The sequence below is a fragment of the Stegostoma tigrinum genome, chromosome 30, assembly GCF_030684315.1.
Source record: "Stegostoma tigrinum isolate sSteTig4 chromosome 30, sSteTig4.hap1, whole genome shotgun sequence".
Classification (NCBI taxonomy): Eukaryota; Metazoa; Chordata; class Chondrichthyes; order Orectolobiformes; family Stegostomatidae; genus Stegostoma; species Stegostoma tigrinum.
Genome location: NC_081383.1, coordinates 24,674,094 through 24,694,272, shown reverse-complemented (window position 1 = coordinate 24,694,272; position 20,179 = coordinate 24,674,094). Strand labels below are relative to the sequence as shown.

The 20,179-nt window shown below is 39.6% G+C and overlaps 1 protein-coding gene across 3 annotated transcripts in view; it reads left to right on the top strand.

Moving 5' to 3' along the window:
* Window positions 1-19,111, top strand: part of LOC125465952 (tyrosine-protein kinase ZAP-70) — a 100,465-nt gene extending 81,354 nt beyond the window's left edge. For all 3 annotated transcript variants that reach the window (XM_048559986.2, XM_048559985.2, XM_048559984.2), the window contains 6 exons: window positions 2,634-2,811; window positions 3,237-3,443; window positions 6,598-6,790; window positions 7,932-8,072; window positions 10,560-10,672; window positions 18,739-19,111. In XM_048559986.2, coding sequence (XP_048415943.1) covers window positions 2,634-2,811; window positions 3,237-3,443; window positions 6,598-6,790; window positions 7,932-8,072; window positions 10,560-10,672; window positions 18,739-18,838 — 932 coding nt within the window. In that variant the 3' untranslated portion in view covers window positions 18,839-19,111. The remainder of the gene's footprint in view (window positions 1-2,633; window positions 2,812-3,236; window positions 3,444-6,597; window positions 6,791-7,931; window positions 8,073-10,559; window positions 10,673-18,738) is intronic.
* Window positions 19,112-20,179: the final 1,068 nt, after the last annotated feature.

Genomic DNA, 20,179 nt, shown 5'->3' with positions numbered 1-20,179 from the left:
ATGGAATACAATGTGGGAAAGTGTGAGGTTACACACTTTGATAGGAAGAATAGAGGTGTAGACTATTTTCTAAATGAGGAAAGATTTTGGAAATCTGAAGCACAGAGGTAAACTAAGGATTCTCTTCAGATTAACGGGCAGGTTCAGTTGACAGTTGGGCAGGCAAATGCAATGTTAACGTTCAATTCAAGGGGCAAAATACAAGAGCAGAGATGTAATGCTAAGGCTGATTAAGGTTCTGGTCAGACTGTATTTGGAATAAGATGAGCAGTTTTGGGACCCATAGCTAAGGAAGCATGTGTTGGCACTGGAGGGGGTCTGGAGGAGGTTCACACGAATGATCCTGTGGATGAAGGGCTTGTCATGTGAGAAGTGGATGTGGACTCTGGGTCTGTACTCAATGGAGTTTAGAAGATTGAAGGGGAGATCTGACTGTAACTTACAGAATATTTAGTGGCCTGGGTAGAGTGGATGTGGAGAAGCTGTTTCCAGTAGTTGGAAAGACTAGGACCTCACTGTATTGCCACAGAGTGAAGGGATCTTTAGAACTGTGATCACAAGGAATTTCTTCAGCCAGAGGGCGGTGAATCTGTGGAACTCATTGTCAGAGAAGGCTGTAGAGGCCAAGTCATTCAGTGTGTTAAGACAGACATAATTAGTTCTTGATTTGTAAGAGGTACAATGGTTATGGGAAGAAGGTGGAAGAAGGGGTTTGAGAAACATATTAGCCATGTTTGAATGGTGGAGCAAACTCGATAAGCTGAATAGCCTACTTCTGCTCCTATGTCTTATGGCCTTAACTGAGCCTAATTTTACTCACCTAATACTTATCACCCTTCTGGCTCCATCATGTGTCATTCTTTGAAACTCCAATGAGTGTAGACCCAACCTACTTATCTTTCTTTCATGAGACTTACATTTCATTCTGGGAATCAGTCTAGCCAATTTTCTGTAGTCTCTCTTCATTTAAATAACATTCTGCTTTTCTATTCTTCTTGCCAAATAGGATAAATCCATATTTTCCCACATTATATTCTATCTGTCACAATTTGGCTCACACACTTAATCTATCCAAATCCCTTTGCAGATGTTTCATATGCTCCTTAAAACTTGCTTTCTAACCCATCTTTATATCATCAGAAAACGTGGTTGCAAAATATTCAAACCCTCAAATCCAAGTCATAATAAACATAATAAATAGTTAAGGCCCAAACCCGAACATTGTGGCACCTTACTTGTTATGGTTTGTCAGACTGAAAATTGTCCATTTATTGTGACTTTCTAATTCCTGTTAGCTGTCCAATCCTTTATTCATGATGATATATCACAGAAACATCCATGAATTGTTATTTTCTGCAGTAAACGTAGAATGCCTACAGTGTGGAAACAAAGCCTTTGGCCCAACAAGCCTACACCACCCCTCAGAGTATCTCACCTAGATCCAACCCTCATAACCCACTCTTCCCTGAACAGTTTGGGCAATTTCCCATAGCCAATCCAGCTAGCCTGCACACCTTTGTGTTGTGGGCGGAAACCCATACAGACAGTTGCCCAAGGGTGTAATTGAACGCAGGTTCCAGTTGCTGTGAAGCAACAGTGCTAACCACTGAGCCACCATGCTGCCCTATACTGTTATGTCGCATCATAACAAATGCCTGTTGGAAATCTAAATACATCATATCTACATGTACTCCTTTATCAACTGTTTTCATTGCATCCTCAAAAAACTCTAATGAGGGCAGCATATTGGCTCAGTGGTTAGCTGCCTCACAGTGCCAGAGGTCCATCTTCAATTCCACCCTTGGGCAACTGTCTGTGTGGAGTTTGAACATTGTCTTCATGTCTGTGTGGGTTTCCTCCCAAAGGCCAAAGATGTGCAGGCTGGGTGGGTTGGCCAACCTAAGTTGCCCCATAGTGTCTAGGGATGTGTAGGTTAAGTGTGTTAGTCATGGGAAATGCAGGGTTACGGGGAAAGGGGAGGCGGATGGGTTTGGATGGGATGTTCTTTGGAGGATTGGTGTGGCCTTGTTTGGTTGAGTGGCCTGTTTCCACCCTGTAACGATTCTAAGAACTTCAATCTATCATTTGTCAAATACAATTTCCTGTGCTCAACCATATTGTCTTTGTCCTGATTGTATTATGATTTTCTAAATGCACTGCTACTACTTCCTTAAAACATTCTTGTTTACTTCTCAATGACAGATGACAGGCTAACTGGCATATAGTTTCCTCCTTTCTTTTAGAAAAGTACAACATTTGTGGTTTTACAATTCTGTGGGACTTTCCCTAAAATCTAGGGAATTTCGGAAGATTGCAAGCAATGCATCTCCTATTTCTGTAGCTGGAAAAAGAAAAATGTTTAACCCTTTGACTTTTTTGCATTATCAGGGAGCTTGAGGAGCTTTTGTTCCCCATTATTTCTTTTATTGCAGTCACTTTACTAGAGTTGACCTGTCAACAGTCAACACTCATATCTTGATTTATTTTGATCATTTGATGCTTGATATTTTTGCATTTGTCCTGATGAATATTACATGAAAATCTTAAGCAACATGTCTCTCTTTTCAACAATATTCATGTTTTGTACGATCACATTACCATTCAAGTATTTAATCATTCCAAAAACTTTACAGGTACAGGACGACGCATTCTTCCTATGGATGCAGAATCATATGTAAGCCCCTACAGTGACCCTGAAGAGTTAAAAGACAAGACATTGTACCTGAAACGAGAATGTTTACTAATAGATGAAGTGGAGCTAGGATCTGGCAACTTTGGCTGTGTGAAGAAAGGAGTGTATAGGATGAGAAAGTAAGTAATTTAAATATTGAATTTACACATAAAAGCCTTGTGCAGTCGCTTGAGGATTCAGTTATTAAACTTAACAGTGTTGCCATTCACAGCCTCTGTTGTGGCCTTCAGGACAGATGGTGTAGCCTGCTGAAAACTAAATACTAAATAAATAGCATAGAAGCAGATCAAAGTAAATATGATGTAAATTAGGAGAAGAGAAACATTAAAGAAAATGAATGTGAATTGGACAGTGGACAATTCAGTGGACTAGGGGAAAATAAAACAGTAAAACTTATGAGAAAGACAAACTGTGATTGTCAATCTATTTGAAAGAAAGAAAACAGAAGTGATTAACTAGGACAATAAAAGATTTACAATTTTACGCACATGTATTTTCCTTGAGCTAGTTCAATTCCTATTTACTGTATTTATCATTTGTCCAGGAAGCAGATCGATGTCGCTATTAAAGTACTGAAAAATGATAACGAGAAATCATTAAAGGAAGAATTAATGAAAGAGGCAGAATTTATGCAGAAACTGGACAACCCTTACATTGTGCGAATGATTGGAGTGTGCCAAGCAGAAAATCTGATGTTGGTGATGGAGATGGCTTCGGGAGGTCCCCTCAACAAATTTCTGTCTTCCAAAAAGTGAGCATTTGAACAAATAGTACATTCGTGTTTTTAAGTACACAGATTTCTCACTGAGACACAAAACTTAAGGAAAGAGAGCTCACTCAAAGCTGGCAAAAGTTAAAAACCTTCTTCAAGATAAACCATGCAGTTGGAGTTTAATAGGAACAAATAAGCTGCCACAGTTTGCCCACACAGGACACAGTTAGTGTTTTGCCAGACAAGTAAATTTATTGTTGAGGTGGATACTTGTCACTTTGAGTTGATACTGTGGTGACTTGATTGCAGATACCTACAGTCATTGAGTCATTAAGTCATTGAGTCATACAGCACAGAAACAGACCCTTCAGATCAACTTGTTCATGCTAACTAGGTTTCCTAAACTGAACTAGTCCCATTTGTCTGTGTTTGGCCCATATCCCTCTCAACTCTTCCTATTCATATACCTGTTCAAATGTCTTTGAAATGTAATTATACCCATCTCTACCACTTCCTCTGGAAGCTCGTTCCAACTATGCACTACCCTTTGTGTAAAAAGGTTGCATCTTGGGTCCCTTTTAAATTTTTTGCCCTCTGAGCTTAAACCTCTAGTTTTGGATTCCCCTACCCCGAGGAAAATTCCTGGGCTATTCACCTTATCCAAACCCCGCATGATTTTATAAACTCTGTAAGGTCACCCCTCAGCCTCCTGTGCCCCAGAAAGTGATGTTCCAGCAAATTCAGCCTCTCTTTATGACTCAAACCTTCTAGTCTCGGTAACATCCTTTTGCATCTTTTTAGAACCCTCTCCAGTTTAGTAACAATGTTCCTATAATAACATCCTTCCTGTAGCAGGGCGACCAGAATTGTACACTGTGCACCGTACCTCTGTAGATTGCTTTAGTCACCTGTTCAGAAGTGTTGTGACAAACCTTTGGGACTTGAAACTGTGCCTTCTGGCTCAGATAGGAATACTGCTACGATGCCACAAGAGCCCCACATGCAGTCATTTGTTTGTTTAAGTTAGCTGCATAGCTTGGTAAAAACATCAATGACGTAGCGCATGGCAGAGTTTCCAAGTGAGCCATTAATTCAGTCTGGATTAGGTCTCCTGATGCAGAGAAGAGACCATCGTGAGGCCCAAAATGATACATTGGAAGAACTTTAGTTTCAGTAATGTTTTGTCGTAAATACATCGTGTTTGAAAATTCAGAACTTCCATGGGTTTCAAAAAAAAGTAGCCATTTATAATCAGTCTCAATCATGTCCTCAACATGAGAATTATTAGGCCAATATCCTCTAGTGTCAACAAATGATCAGATATTTTGGAAGGGCCCTTTTCATAGAAATGAGCGTTTCTGAGTAGCATTAGTTTCTTAAGTCAAATTTCAAAGTATGTTTGTCACTGGCTAGTTAATCAACTTTCAATTCGTGTTGTAAAACTTACAAATGAGTCAGTTTCAGTGGTTTTACTGAAAATTAAACCACAAATGATCTGTACAGCTGGCTTGCCCTTTTGTTTAATCAGTTTAATGCATCTAATCTTTGAGACACTGTCAACCTGCTTGTCTACCCTTGAGTTTCTCAAGCCAGATCAAATTTTTTTTTGGTCTGCCAATCTTTTATTGGTGCTTCTGCTTTATTGATTTTCAAATATATTGCAACATCTCCATATTGTTTTTATCAGGTTTCTGTAGTAATGTTGCAATTTAAAATATAAATTTATGATGTTAACACAGAGTGGAGCTGGAGGAACACAGCAGGCCAGGCAACATCAGAGGAGTATGAAAGCTGAAATTTCGGGTCAGGACCCTTCTTCAGAAATGGGGGAGAGGAGGGGGGTTCTGAAATAAATAGAGAGGGGGGCATGCGGTGATAGCAGGTAGATAGTGGAGCAGACAGGTGGGAGAGAAGACGGACATGTCAAGGAGGTGGGGGCAAAGCTAGTAATGGTGACTGTAGGTAGGAGGTGCGGGGGGGGATTGGTTAGTAAGGTGAGAGGAGCGGTTAGGTGGGAAAGGAGATGGGCAGGTCAAGGAGGTGGGGACAAAGCTAGTAATGGTGACTGTAGGTAGGAGGTGCGGGGGGGATTGGTTAGTAAGGTGAGAGGAGCGGTTAGGTGGGAAAGGAGATGGACAGGTCAAGGAGGCGGGGATGAGGGAGGGGCTGGTTTTGGGATGAGGTCGGTCGTGGGGAGATTTTGGAACTAGTAAAGTCCACATTGAGACCATTGGGCCGTAGGGTCCCAAGATGGAATATGAGGTGCTGCACCTCTAGTTTCCAGGTGGCATTGTTGTGACACTGGAGGAGGCCCAGGATGGACAAGTTGTCCAGGGAATGGGAGGGGCAGTTGAAGTGATTTGCGACTGGGAGGTGCAATCGTTTGTCATTAACCGAGCGTAGGTGCTCTCCAAACCAGTCTCCAAGCCTCCACGTGGTCTCTCCGATGTAGAGAAGGCCACATCGGAACAGCGGATACAGTACATTAGTGGATTAGTGGATGTGCACGTGAACATTTGTCTGATGTGGAAGGGTTTTTTTTGGGGCCTGGGATGGTGGAGACGGGGGAGGTGTACAGGCAGGTATAGCACCTCCTGTGGTTGCGGGAAAAGTTGCCAGGGCTGGTGGGGCTACTGGGGAGTGTGGAGCTGATGAAGGAGTCTTGGAGAGAATGGTCCCTCCGGAAGGCAGAAAAGGGTGGGGAGGGGTCCGTCCTTGGCCTCCCAAAACCAGCCCTTTGATGCTGCCTGGCCTGCCGTGTTCCTCCAGCTCCACATTGTTTTATCTCAGATCCAGCATCAGCAGTTCTTACTATTTCTGAATTTATAATGTTAGCCTGGTCTATCATGGGCTACATAATGAATACACACGTATCAACATTGTTTGTAGCTTAGAAACCCAGAGAAGTTGAAATAATTGTCAGAGTAAATTCTGCTATGGAAGGTTATTTTATAATAAAGGATTCTTTTAATATTCCTGCAAATGTTCCATACAGAAGCCTAAATGTTTTTTTCTTGATTTTACAATGAATATGTTGTTTCTAGTCTGTTCTCTATATCTTATAACTTGTAAAATAGAGTTAAGAAATAAATATTGTTTAATCTAAGATAACTTTCAAATACCTGCTATTGGCAGAAAACATGTCTAGCAGATTATTTGAAAAGAAGCCTTCCCTAATCTATTTTCTCACCAGAGATCAGGTCAACATAGAAAATGTTGTTGAATTACTCCATCAAGTGTCTATCGGAATGAAGTATCTGGAAGAAAATCATTTTGTGCACAGGGATCTTGCTGCCAGAAATGTCCTGCTTGTCAATCAACATTATGCCAAGATTAGTGATTTTGGATTGTCCAAAGCAATAGGTGCTGATGACAGCTACTACAAGGTAAACCTCATGTTAATCCAGTTAAAGTAGTCACTGAGTATCTGGAGCTGAATAACTAGATGTTATTTTGTGGAGTATTATTTGGCAAATTTCACCAGGTGCAATGCAGAGGTCCCTTCATTCTTGTCAGTGTGTATTCAGAAAATATTATGGACTCAAACGTATGAATATTCACAAAAATAAAATGGCTAATCCTGTGGCTATTATATCCTGTTGGCTGAGGATAAACTGATCTAATTGTCCAAATGTCACAGAGTCTTTTCAAAATGTCCAGTTAGCTTAAGATAAAGGTCGTTAAGAGTACGAAAGAGACTTTCTAACAATATTCTCTATTCCTGTCTCAGAACGTTTCATGTGTTTAGATAGCATAGATCCTTGGACACCAGTTGTTTAAATGTTAGCTTGATGATATGTTCATTTGTTAATACGGTACTGAGCATAGATCCACACAAACTGGGATCATTGAGATGTAATAAAAGTGAGAACTTGGCCAATTTGCAGGGTCTAATATGACAAGCAACTTGCATGTAGAAGAAGAACAGATATTGACCCTTTATAGGGCCCCAGATCGCACTTCGCCACTATCTAACCCTAAAGCTGCAGCATCAGCGCTGGCCACTGCATGTTGTAGCACTGCTGAGGCTGTTCTCCTTCCGGTTGTCTGCAGTTCCCTCCTGATTCTAGTCTTGACCCTTATGAAAAGTCAACCAGTCAGGTAAAATTCAACCCTTTCTTTTTCAGCTTGATGGCCATTTATCAGATTTTTGTCCTGTTATCCCTATTATGTTCTTCAAAGATGCTACTGGACATACTGAGTGAATTGTTTTTGTTACACTTTTCCAGAATCTGTGGCATTTTGCTTGTGGATGAGAGGGAAACAGGTGGGGAATTTTAGTGTGAACTCTGTATTATTTATTGAGCAGGAAAGTGGGGCAAAAGAAGGTTCAGATGGTGAGTCAATAGTCAATATTGCGAGCAATTTCACCCCCTTGTTCAGCATCATGTCACTCCATTTAAAACTGGCACATTTCTATCCCATGTATCTCAGTAGCACACAACATTCTGAAATCATACTGTCTCTCAAAGGAATCACTTGAGAAATAACTTTTCAGTGAGACTTTTTACTTTTGCTTGGTCTTAGGCTCGAACTGCTGGGAAATGGCCAGTCAAGTGGTATGCACCAGAGTGTATAAATTTCCGAAAATTTTCAAGCAAGGCTGATGTTTGGAGCTTTGGTATTACTATGTGGGAAGCATTGACATATGGACAAAAACCGTATAAGGTAAACATTGTTTGTGTGTTCATGTGGGTAAACGTGAATATAGCCACTTCACCTCAGGTCATGTTCGGGGCAGTTAAATGCTTTAGCCATAGAACAACTTTTCAAGATTAGTACAACTTGCTCAAACACAATCATGTTTATCTAAATGTCTGACTAGAAAGTAATTATCTAAATTTAATTCTCAGTCGAAGAAAATCTATATAGATCGCAGAGCATCGCTCTTTGTGCACATTATCAGATCATTTCCAGCACTTCCGGGTGACTGTGACTACTTATGTACAAATTTTTGTTAAATTTATCGTTAGTTGTTGCATTTTTTAAAGAAAATGTTCATTTAGCTTTCTTTCTGTTGCCACCCATTCCACAACCACACACCCCTACTTTTTATCTTTTAGTTCCATTAATTAGTGTATATTATTTGTCTATCTGGTGATAACTCTTCCTGGAACTCATGTCATATAGCGTGCTCTTTTATCCTATGGGCCTTTTTGTTATTTAGAGGAACCATCAGGATTCTTACTTCATATAAAATTGAGAATTATAAGGCTGAGAAAACATCATCAAACTCATCAATTCTCATGCTATCCATTAGATGCAGGGTACAATCACACATGTCACTTCCACCAGTCATATGGAGACAGAACAATATAGAATAAAATGAAACAGAGGCCAATTTCAGAAAATAAAACTACTGTGAAATTTCCTCTATCTCCTTAAGACAACCTCCAGGTGACAATGTTAGTTGCTGCATTTCAAAGCATTGTATCCCTTATTCCCATTCAAAATCCTCCAGGATTGGAAAAGACCATTTCTATCCATCAAATGATCTTGTAATGGCCTTCCTCCTCCTTTCTCTTTGTCTATTTTCAGGCAGAAAAGCTAAGTTGAATAGGAACATGAGTAGACCATTCAAGCCTGTTACACCTCCTATATCATTTAGTACAATCATGGCTGACCCAACACGTCAATATCTTTTACCCACACTATTTCTATACCCCTTTAAAGCATTGATAAAGTTTTATCAACTTCTACTTTAAAAATACTCAAAGTCTTTAGCGTCTACAACTCCCTGGGGTAGAGAGTTTCAAAGATTCATCACTGAGTAAAAATATTTCTCCACATTGTGATCCTAATTATTTTTAAATTATGTTCCCAGTTCTAGGTTCCCAAACAGGGAAAACATGTTCCCTGCATCTGCTGTGACAGTCCTTTAAAAGCTTTGTAAGTTTCTATTGGACCACCTTGTCAAAGCTTTAGAGAATAGATGCCCATTTTATCCAATCTTTCTTTATTAGTCTGTCATGCCATCCCAAATCTGGTGTACCTTTGTTGCACCCCCTCTTTGGCAGTTGTATGTTTCCTGAGATAAGGAAACCAAAACTGCACACAGTCTTTCAGGTGTGGCCTAATCAATGTCCTACACCTTTGAAGAAAGACTCCACTACTCCTGAAAACAAATCCTCTCACAATAAAAGCTAACATTCTGTTAGACTTCCTAATTACTTGCTGCATACTTGTGTTAGCCTTCAGTGTCTTATCGACAGGGACAACTAAATCCCTTGACACACCTACACTTTCTAACCACTCACCTTTTAAGGAATACTGTACAAATCTGTTCTTCTCAGGGCAACAACAAACAAATTACTTTTCATGATTTCTGACGAAGGGTCTCAGCCCGAAACATCAGCTTTCCTGCTCCTCTGATGCTGGCTGACCTGCTGTGTTTTACACCTTATTATCTATACATTTCATGAGGGAATGCTTCCGGGCATGTACATTTTTTCATCCATATTTCATGCTCGCAATGTGAGCATTGTTGACACTGACTCAATGTAAAAATCTCATATTGTCAACTTTTTCTAGGTCAGCCATTTTGTTTCTGATCTGCTGCTGGTTCGCCAGGTTCAGCGGGTTACATTCACTCTGGCTGCCATCCCCTGTAAGGCTTGCCTTGCAAGTCTTTTTGTGTAGGTTGCCCTGCTGTTCATGCAGGGTAGCTCCTCTCCCTACTTTTTTTATGGAGTGCACCATAATACATTATCAAATCAGATGTGTATGAGTGAGAAAGCATTACTTTGGGCTACTCTTCACTGCAGCCCCTCTGCTCCCCCATTGTTATAGAATGGGTAAATTAAGCTAACCAATTAATGGCTGCTGCAGAAGTCCAAATATTCCTGAACTATTTCAGGTGGACGGAGGCTCACATGAACTATGTAATATAGACTTAGAATAGAATAGAATTGCAATTACATAGTGCCTAACATGAATATTGGCCATCTCAAGGGACACTAAAGCCAATGAAGTAGTTTTGAAGTGAAGTCACTTTTGTGACATCTGATCAAAAATGTTGGGGAGATTAAATGAACAAGGAAGCCCATCATTGAGAAACACCTGGAATGTACTGTAAATAAATGGGTTAAATAAATACATCAATCTTCAACCTTTTAAGTCATCTCTGCACACAATAAAGATGAATTTTTTTTGCAGAAAATGAAAGGCCCAGAAGTTGTTAGTTTTATTGAACAAGGGGGTCGATTGGACCGTCCTCCTGAGTGCCCAGATGAAATGCACCAACTGATGCAAAAGTGTTGGACTTACAAGTAAGTTTGAATAAGTTTCTAGATTTTCATCTCCAGGTTAATAAGTAAATGGTAATTGATTGAACCTCTCAGAACTGGTGTTTAGTCTTCAATCAACAGCACAATTTGGATAGAGTAGTATTAAATGAGTTACATTTTATGAGAGAAAAAATCTGGTACATATTTTTTTTCATTAATGCAATATGGGTATCACTGACTTCATGTAAAATTCTTATATTATCAACTTTCTCAGTTGGCCATTCTGTTTCTGATGTGATGCAGGTTCTTGTGTAGGCAAGACTTTCTGCATTTACCTTTTTGTGAATACTAGCTTGATGTTCCATGCAACGCAGCTCCTTCCCTGTCTTTCTTACGTGCTGTAGCAGTCTAGGCGCAATGGTTACTCCAAATCCTCTTTACAGCAGATCATGCAAAATACAACATGAGCTGTTTATTAACTCAACATTGCTCTTTGTGTATTTCGCAGAAGTGTTAAACTATAACAGAACATAATCTTGATTTCACTGGCCAGAGGTATCAGCAATAAATCTCTTTAGTGATAAGTGTGTGATACAGAAGTTGCAAATTGCACAACAAAGCTATCACCTTCTGCTCATCTACAGATGGAATCAACGCTGCACTTCTCATTGTAATAAAAGTATTCAGGGATTCCAATTTCTTACTAAATTAAGCAGAATTTGGAGCCTGAAGAACAATTCTGTTGGGAGACAATTGAGGCAGTGTCATGAAACACAATATTATCTCTTAGACTTTGAACTCGTCCATAACCATGGAAAGGCTAGACAGAAAAGGCTATTCTTTCAACCTTATATAAGTTGCTATTTCATCTTGATCCTACTCAGGTCTTGACCTAGCTTTTTCAAAACAACATTTACTTTCCTACAAAAGTAATTATGTCTATGCACACATGCAGGTTACAGTTACACATTTTTCATCTTTCACATCCAAATGAGGTGTTAGTAAACGTGTGACAATGGAGTAGGTTGGTGTGGAATGTGCCTTATCTCTAATATGTGGCTAAATGCATATGTACATTCAAGAATCACATGACAGCACTGCTCTTGGCTATATGCGTCTCTTGATAATTATTTTTAGAGGTGATTTTGTGGTAGCAAAAATGCTAAACTTGTAATATTTTAAGAATTCTTTACAAAATAGTTTTCAATTAAGTATGTTAAATTCTTTGTCAAACCTTATAATGTGCAATAATTTGTTCAATTATCGAATATTCTTCTATTTGTTTGGATACAGTACAAAATAACAGTCAATGCGGAAATTAGTTTCTCAATAAATCTATTGCACTTGGCACAATCATCTATACTAGCTCAAACCGGAAATTACACAGTCTTTAGTAACTGGACTAACTTAACTGCTTTGACTATTCATACCAATCAAAGACCTAAGTGAAATGTAAGTTGAAAATCCAAAGTATATTTCTTTAAAATACCCAGATGTTAGGATACCATTGATAAATGTGTTCTGTTTTTCTTGAGTTGTTAACAATCAATGGCTTAATTCCATTCATTCCAAATCATTGATATATTCCACATAAACATTTTCATCATATGTTTTCTGGTCACATTTTAGAATCTTGCAGGAATGGTAGATAGGAATGATCTCAGTCATGTCTCATGAAAGTAGAGAGGATTTGACTTACCATATATGAGCATGTGGTTTAAAATAATACCAATAACACGAGTTAAACTCTCATTCAAGTTGGGGTAGACTTTGAACTTGCTTCCTTGCCTTATCCATTCAGTGAGAGGAAATGGCAAACCACCACAGACAAAACAATTGAGAAAGCAGCTCAGCATAAACACTAGCAGATAACAGCCGAGAGTCTTTCTTCAGGCAGAGAATTATAAAGATTCACCATTCGGTGGCCAAGTGCTTCCATTTATGGTGATGGAAAATAATAAAGCATGAGCTACCCTGGAATAATTTTACACAAATATGGCATCATTGGTGAGCTACAACAAGAGGTCCACAACCTGTTATGTTTGGCTACGAATGGAAAGAGAGATGATGTAGGTTGGCCTAGCTGCTGAGATGTGTCCTACCTCTTGGAGCTCATTGATAGTTTAATGCTAAGGGGCAGAATTCATTGTGAAATTGTGAAGGGATGAATATTTAGAGATTGTGTTGCTCAGTGAAATCTGGAAAGCTTGAAAGTGAAATATGTTTTTGATATAGAGTACTGGCCACACTTCTATGAAATAAGGCCTAAACAGATTCTTTGTTCAAACCAACTGCATTAAGATTATTAAATCAGGATGACTTAGGCAATTTGATTGAAAATTGTTTTTTTTACATTTGTATTTATATTTGACAATCTTTCTCTTTTCAGTAATTTTATGTAAATTATCACACTCAACTTCTCTCTACATTATGGCTATTTCCTGTTACAATTAAACATGAAGCAAACAAACTGTGAGGATGAAATTCTGAAAATGCTTGAACAAAAACATCTTGCATTTACATATTGCTTTTCACAACCATTGGCCACCTCAAAACATTTAACAGCCAATTAAATATTTTTGAGGAAATGCAATGCTGAAGAATGCAGATTAGTTAGAGAACACAAGAAACTATGCTTTATGAAAGACCACAGTCATTTGGACCCATCTTCACTGTTGTTGCTTCATCACAAAGTAGAATCATAGAATAGAATCCCTACAGTGTGGAAGCAGGCCATTTGAATCATTGAGTCCACACTAACCCTCCAAAGAGCATCCCGTCCAAGCACATCCAGTCCCAATCCCCTACCCTATGTCTGTAACCCTGCATTTCCTGTGGATAATCCACCCAACCGCATATCGCTGGACAGTATGAAAAATTTTGCATTGGCCAATCCATCTAACCTGCACACCTATGAACTGTGGGATGAAAATGGAGCAGCTGGAGGAAACCCATGCAGAATGGAAAGAATGTGCAAACTCCACACAGACAGTCACCCAAAGCCATCTTCTACAAGTTAACTTGAATGCTCAATGTCTAGGTTGCAGTCAAAATGCTTTCATTCCTACACTATTCAAAAGCTAATGATGAATACGTGGTGGTTTGCTGACAAATGATGCTAACCTTTAAATCATGGCTTCTATCTTTTCAAAGAACATGTGAATCTAAAAAGGGTAGGGCTTTTCTTCCTTGTGGAAGAATGGCAGTGCTGGAGCCTTCTATACACCCTTCCAACCGAGTCATATTCTCCTGGTCAGAGATAGCTAACCACATAAAGGTAATATTTCTGGTTGAGAATTTGAAAGAAACACAAAGAAATGATCCATGTAGTTGTCCTGAATCTCCTAGCATGCGGGAGCTTCAGAGCAACATGTTATATCTAGTCATTCGGCTTGTTAAAATTACACTTTTTGCATGTCCACAGTGCTATTTTTGGGCACCGCAACATTTGTTTTCTGCTGCTTTGCCACAATAAGAGGCTATTTATGAGGGGGAAATTGTGTGCTGTGGTTTGAGAAGATTCTTCCTGAAATGCTACAGTTTGTGCCATGCAAGCAAGACCCAATAGCAATATGTAAAATGAATACATTCGGCCTCATTTTTCTTCTGCTGCCAGAACTAGGGAATAAACATTAACCAATTTCATAAGAAATTATTTTTATTAGCATTATCTGCAACAGGCATATTGAAAATAAACAGAGACTACAAGGATGTTTTGGAAGGATATCACCTGAAGTGCAATTTTTTAACAACTGGGACCCACATTAGATGGGGCAATTTGTATTTAACAGCAACCACTGTTCAAAATGGATAGAATATTTCAATAAAGCTTTCGGAGAAATCTGAGTTTGACAATGAAAATATTCTTTAAAAAACATTTGTGCATCCTTAAGTCTACAGACAATGCCAGGCTTTAAATCTGAGGCTGATGGGCTGTATACAAGGTCGAAAGAAGCTATAGGCATCCTGTGTTCACAAAGATTGACGTTTAATTTTTCTTCTGGCAGTTAAAGTCGTGGTTGATGTAAACAACAAATAACTGATCAAATTCCAGAATGACTAATGCTTTGCCTGTTGAAGTTGTAAAGACGGATGGTCAAGAGAGCTTTTTGTTTTAGGAGTTGGCATTTATGGAACAGAACTTTTGTCTCTCTAGAGGCAAATTCTTGTTCAGAAAAAAATTATTGTTCAGTTCAGGTGCGTGATTGTTACTGAGATAAGGAGGAAGTCCTTCTCAGAGAGGGTGGTAAATCTTTGGCATTTTCTAGCCTGGAGAGCTGTGGAAGCTTGGATATTGAGGTTATTCATTCACAGATGGACAGACTTCAAGATAGATAAACGTATAAATTGGGAGCAGAATTGGCCATTTAGGAATGAAATAGGATGGATCACTGGCACTAACCTAGGCACAGGATATGATAACAGATCAACTCCACACAAAAAATGTTCAATGATCACTGCTTCTACCACCTTCTGAAGCAGAAAGTTCTAAATTGAACGAGACATTGAGAGAAGAAAATCCCTCAACTTGTTCCTGAAAAGGCAGCTCCCAAAACCTGGATTAACCCACAACATTTCCACATCCATCTTGTCAAGACCATGCAGTATCTTATAGACTTCATTCAAATAACCCCTTTCTCTTCCAAACTCCAGAGGAAGCAAACCCAGTCTGTCCAATCCTTCCTCATAAGACAACGCTTTCATTCAGATATAAATCTAGTAAACCTCCTTTGAACTGCCTCCAATACATTTGCATCCTTAAGTAAGCAGACCAAAACTGTAAATAGTGTTCAAGATGGTAAAACTATCCAGAGATATTGGGGCAGTGTGGGAAAATGACTTTGAGTTGAATAGTTTGTCATGATCTTGTTGAATACTGGAGCAGGCTTTCAGGAATGAATATCATAGCTGCTATTTCCTTTGTTTCCTCATCTCCTTGGGAAGGTTTTACCTCAGCTGTCAATTCAGGAAATATGTTTATACGATCGCCCCCATTGTGGCTTGTAATTGCTGAGTTGTGTCCTGCAGAGCTCTGTTCTTGGGCCTCTGCTCTTTGTAGTTTTTATAAATGACTTGGATGAGGAGGTTGAGGGGTGGGTTAGTATGTTTGCTGATGACACAAAGGTTGGAGGTGCTGTTGATAGTATCGAGGGCTATTGCAGGCTTCAGCGAGACAATGACAGTATGCAGAGCTGGGCTGAGAAATGGCAGATGGAGTTCAGCCTGGACAAATGTGAAGTGATGCATTTTGGAAGGTCAAAGTTAAATGCTGAATATAGAATTAAAGGCAGGATTCTCAGCAGTATGGAGGAACAGCGGGATCTTGGTGTTCAAGTGCATAGCTCCCTCAAAGTTGCCACCCAAGTGGATAAGGTTGTTAAGAAAGCATATGGTGTTTTGGCTTTCGTTAACAGGGGGATTGAGTTTAAGAGCCGCGAGGTTATGCTGCAGCTGTACAAAACCCTGGTGAGACCACACTTGGAATATTGTGTCCAGTTCTGGTCGCCCTATGATAGGAAAAATGTGGAGGCTTTGGAGAAGGTGCAAAGGAGGTTTACCAGGATGCTGCCTGGACTGGAGGGCTTGTCTTACGAGGAGAGGTTGACTGAGCTGGAACTTTTCTCTCTGGAGAGAAGGAGGAAGAGAGGTGACCTGATCGAGGTGTACAAGGTAATGAGAGGCATGGATAGAGTCGATAGCCAGAGATTTTTCCCCAGGGCAGGATTGACTGCCACGAGGGGTCATAGTTTTAAGGTGTTAGGAGGAAGGTATAGAGGAGACGTCAGAGGGAGGTTCTTCACCCAGAGAGTTGTGAGCACATGGAATAGTTTACCAGTGGTAGTCGTGGAAGCGGAGTCATTAGTGACATTTAAGTGACTGCTGGACATGCACATGGACAGCAGTGAATTGAGGGGAATGTAGGTTAGGTTATTTTATTTTTGAATTAGGATTATTCCACGGCACAACATCGTGGGCCGAAGGCCCTGTACTGTGCTGTACTTTTCTATGTTCTATGTTCTAAAACAGACTAGGACATAAGTTATGTTTTATAACTTGATGTGCTGCACCTTGCAGGCAACAAGAGAAGATACATTGTCATAATCTTTGCGACTTCCTGACTCAGGCTTTACTCAAAATGGTAGTCTAGCACACTGAGGCAAGATAGCAGAACCCATTGAAGTGTAGGCAACCCTTTCAGGGCAGTTTACACTTCACAAGAAATGCTCAGGCCAAGCTGAACTGGTTATTCCACAGGGGCCTCCCTGATCTTGGAATTGCTATGCATTACATTTTTCTTATTCATTCATGACATTTGGACGTTGTTGACTGAGTTAATATTTATTGTCCATTCCTAATTGCCCCTTGAGAAAGTGGAGGAGAAATGCCTTATTGAACTGCTGCAATTCATTTGCCTTTGGGGATGCTATTACAGAGAGAGTTCGAGGGTTTCGACCCAGCAGTACTGAGGGAAAAGTGATATATTTCGGAGTGAGGGTAATGAGAGGTTTGGAGGGGAACTTGTATGTTGCGGTTTTCCAATGTATTGTTGCCCTTGTCCTTATGGACAGTGATGTTTGCCTGTTTGGAACCTTGGGGAATTTTTGCAGTGCATCCTGTAGATGGTAAATACTGCTGCTACTGAGGATTGGTAGGAGAAGGAGTGGGTGTTTGTGGATGTGATGCCAATAAAGTGGGATGCTTGTTTTGAATGGTGTCAAGCTTTTTGAGTGTTGTAGGAGCTGCACTCATCCAGGCAAGTGAAAGCATTCTATCACAATTCTGGCTTCAGCTTGTTCTTTGTTGACAAATTTTGGGGACTCAGAAGTTGAGTTGCTTGCTACAGAAGTCCTAGCCTCCAACCAGCTCTCGTGGCTATTGTATTTATATGGCTGGTCTGGCATAGTTCTGGTCAATGGTAACCCCCCAGGATATTAATTGTGTGGGATTCAGTGTTGATAATTCCAATGAATGTCAAGGGGAAATGATTAGATTCTTAATGGATGTGGCTATTGCTTGACACTTTTGTGGAGTAAATGTTGCTTGCAACTTGTCAGTCAAGAACTAGATATTGTCCAAATCTTGATGCATTTGAATACAGATTACTTCAGTATCTGAGGAGTCATGAATGGTGCTGAACTTTGTGAAATTATGAGCAAACTCCCCACTTCTGACCTTATGAAGAAGGAAAGTCATTGAAGCAGCTGAAGATAGTGGGGTCTAGGATACTACCCTGAGGAACTCCTTCAGAAATGTTCTGGAGCTAAGGTGACTGACATCCAACAACCACAATCACCTTCCTTTGCAGTAGACTATTAGCCAGTGAATAAATATTTATGTGACTAGTAGATTCCTCTGTGTACCTTCTTGAATAACAAGACCCCTCCATCCCTACCCTGTCACCCCACCTCTGAATCTCCAAGTCAACAGGTAATAGATTGAGAACCACAACATGTTGGCCCAATGGCTTTCTGCTACTGCCTCTTCCACCTGATGTGTACCATGAATTAGTCAGTGGCTGAATGAAAGAATGAGTGAGTAAGGGTGATGAGATTTCAGGATCATTTTGTCACATAGCTTGCACAAAATGAAAAACTGCCCCAAGGTAAGTGAGTTTTGCATAATTGCTTAAAATACAACCTATATCATTTGAGTTCCCAACTAGGCCTTGTAATATTCTTTATAGATGCTACAAAAGATGTGGAAAAAGTACAAGCTTTTTGCTTGATGGAGGTTGGCTTCATGTTTTCTCCTATGGGGTGGCACTGTGGTTAGCACTGCTGCCTCACAGCACCAGGAACACAGGTTCAATTCCACCTTCAGGTGACTGTCTATGTGGAGTTTGCACATTCTCCCTGTAGTGTTCAGGGATGTGGAGCTTAGGTGGGCTATAGGGGGATGAGTCAGCATGAAATTCTTGGGCTGAAGGACCTGTTTCCACACTGTAAGGATTTTATGCTTCTGTAGCTAATCAGGAGTCAGTATATCTTTTTTAAGGATGTGAAATTTCTATCCCCTTATTGATTCTCAGCTTATTGAAGTGCATATCAGAATATTGTTTGGTAAATGTGAAAGCAACTATTTATGTTGCACTATGTTTGGTTTTACAGATGTGAAGATCGACCTGGGTTTGAAGAAGTTGAGAGCACAATGCGTAATTACTACTATCAGATAACACAGAAGGTATCAGAAGATGACAAAACTCAATAAAATAAGCAGGACTATATAGTATTAAATAAGCATTGACATTCCCGACATGTTGCTGTTTCTATTATCCCTGAGAGTTCTGGTTGGCAGTAGCTACGAAAGCTTCAAGTAACTATGAACCTGGAGTTTCAGCATTTTTTTTGTTAATCATTTGATATAACTTTAAACAAATTGTTTTGCTTTTTAAATAGTTGATCTACTTTTACCCTTTTTGAAACTGAGATGATGAGCATTTGCTAACATGATGCTTTTGAAGTTCGCATTATTTAGGATGTTTGCCTGGTTGTTCCAAAGCAATGCTGCAAAATATAACAATTTAACAAGTTACAATTATGATGTGTTGGACTGACAAACTTATTTGACAATGTTGCATTATATTAAATTTGAAATCGTACAAATTTATGATAGACAAGATCAAAACTTATAATTTGCCCTGTTACAGAATAGTATACATAGTTTTTGATGATGAAATGTTCCTAACTTCCAAGAACAATATTTTCGCTCATAATTAAAAAAAGTGTTAAAGTCATTGAAAAGAAAATGGTGAATTTGAGCCATAATAAGAGTGTCCTTTCCAATAATTCTTGTCAGAAAGAGTAATGATATACTTTTGGCAATTTCACATCTTGGGAAGGAAATCCGTGAATAGCAAAGACAAGCAGATTGTTATCAACAGGTGAAATGCCAACACCAAAATACTGGCTTCAACCAGTAAACTGCCAACTAGGCCAGATTATTACACACTCTGTCCACTTTGTAGAAGGAAGGAAAGTTTCCAGGGTTTCTTCTTCAACTTGTACTTCAATAGCCCTTCTCCTCAGCTGCTAACTGCAAAATGCTGCTGGTAGAGGCCAAGTTGTTTTCCTGTGTTATGACCAAGACAGGAAGAATGCACTATTTCTAGTTCTACAAGTCCACAAACCTCAACATAAATTTGTTTAAACCAGATCCCGATATGGCCAGTCGTGTTCTTTCTCAATTGGAGAAAATATCTCTGTATTAAAACAATCCAACAACCAGTATCTTGCATAGATCAATCAGGTGACATTATATTTTTGATTAATTTTGAAATAAAACATGTTCCACAAATATGCAGGCTTATTTAACACGCAGCTTGTAATATGACAATACAAAAGCTTACCTCTCTAACAAACTCAGAACGTACACAGAAGTACACAAAGAGTTGGCAAACAGAAATGAAAAGCAGAAATAGGAAGCTTGTTGAACTTATTCCACTTTTTGAATCATAGATTCCCCACAGTATGGAAACAGGCCCTTACGCCCAACAAGTCCACGCTGACCGTCAGAGCAGCACACCCAGACCCACCTAATCTGCGCATCCCT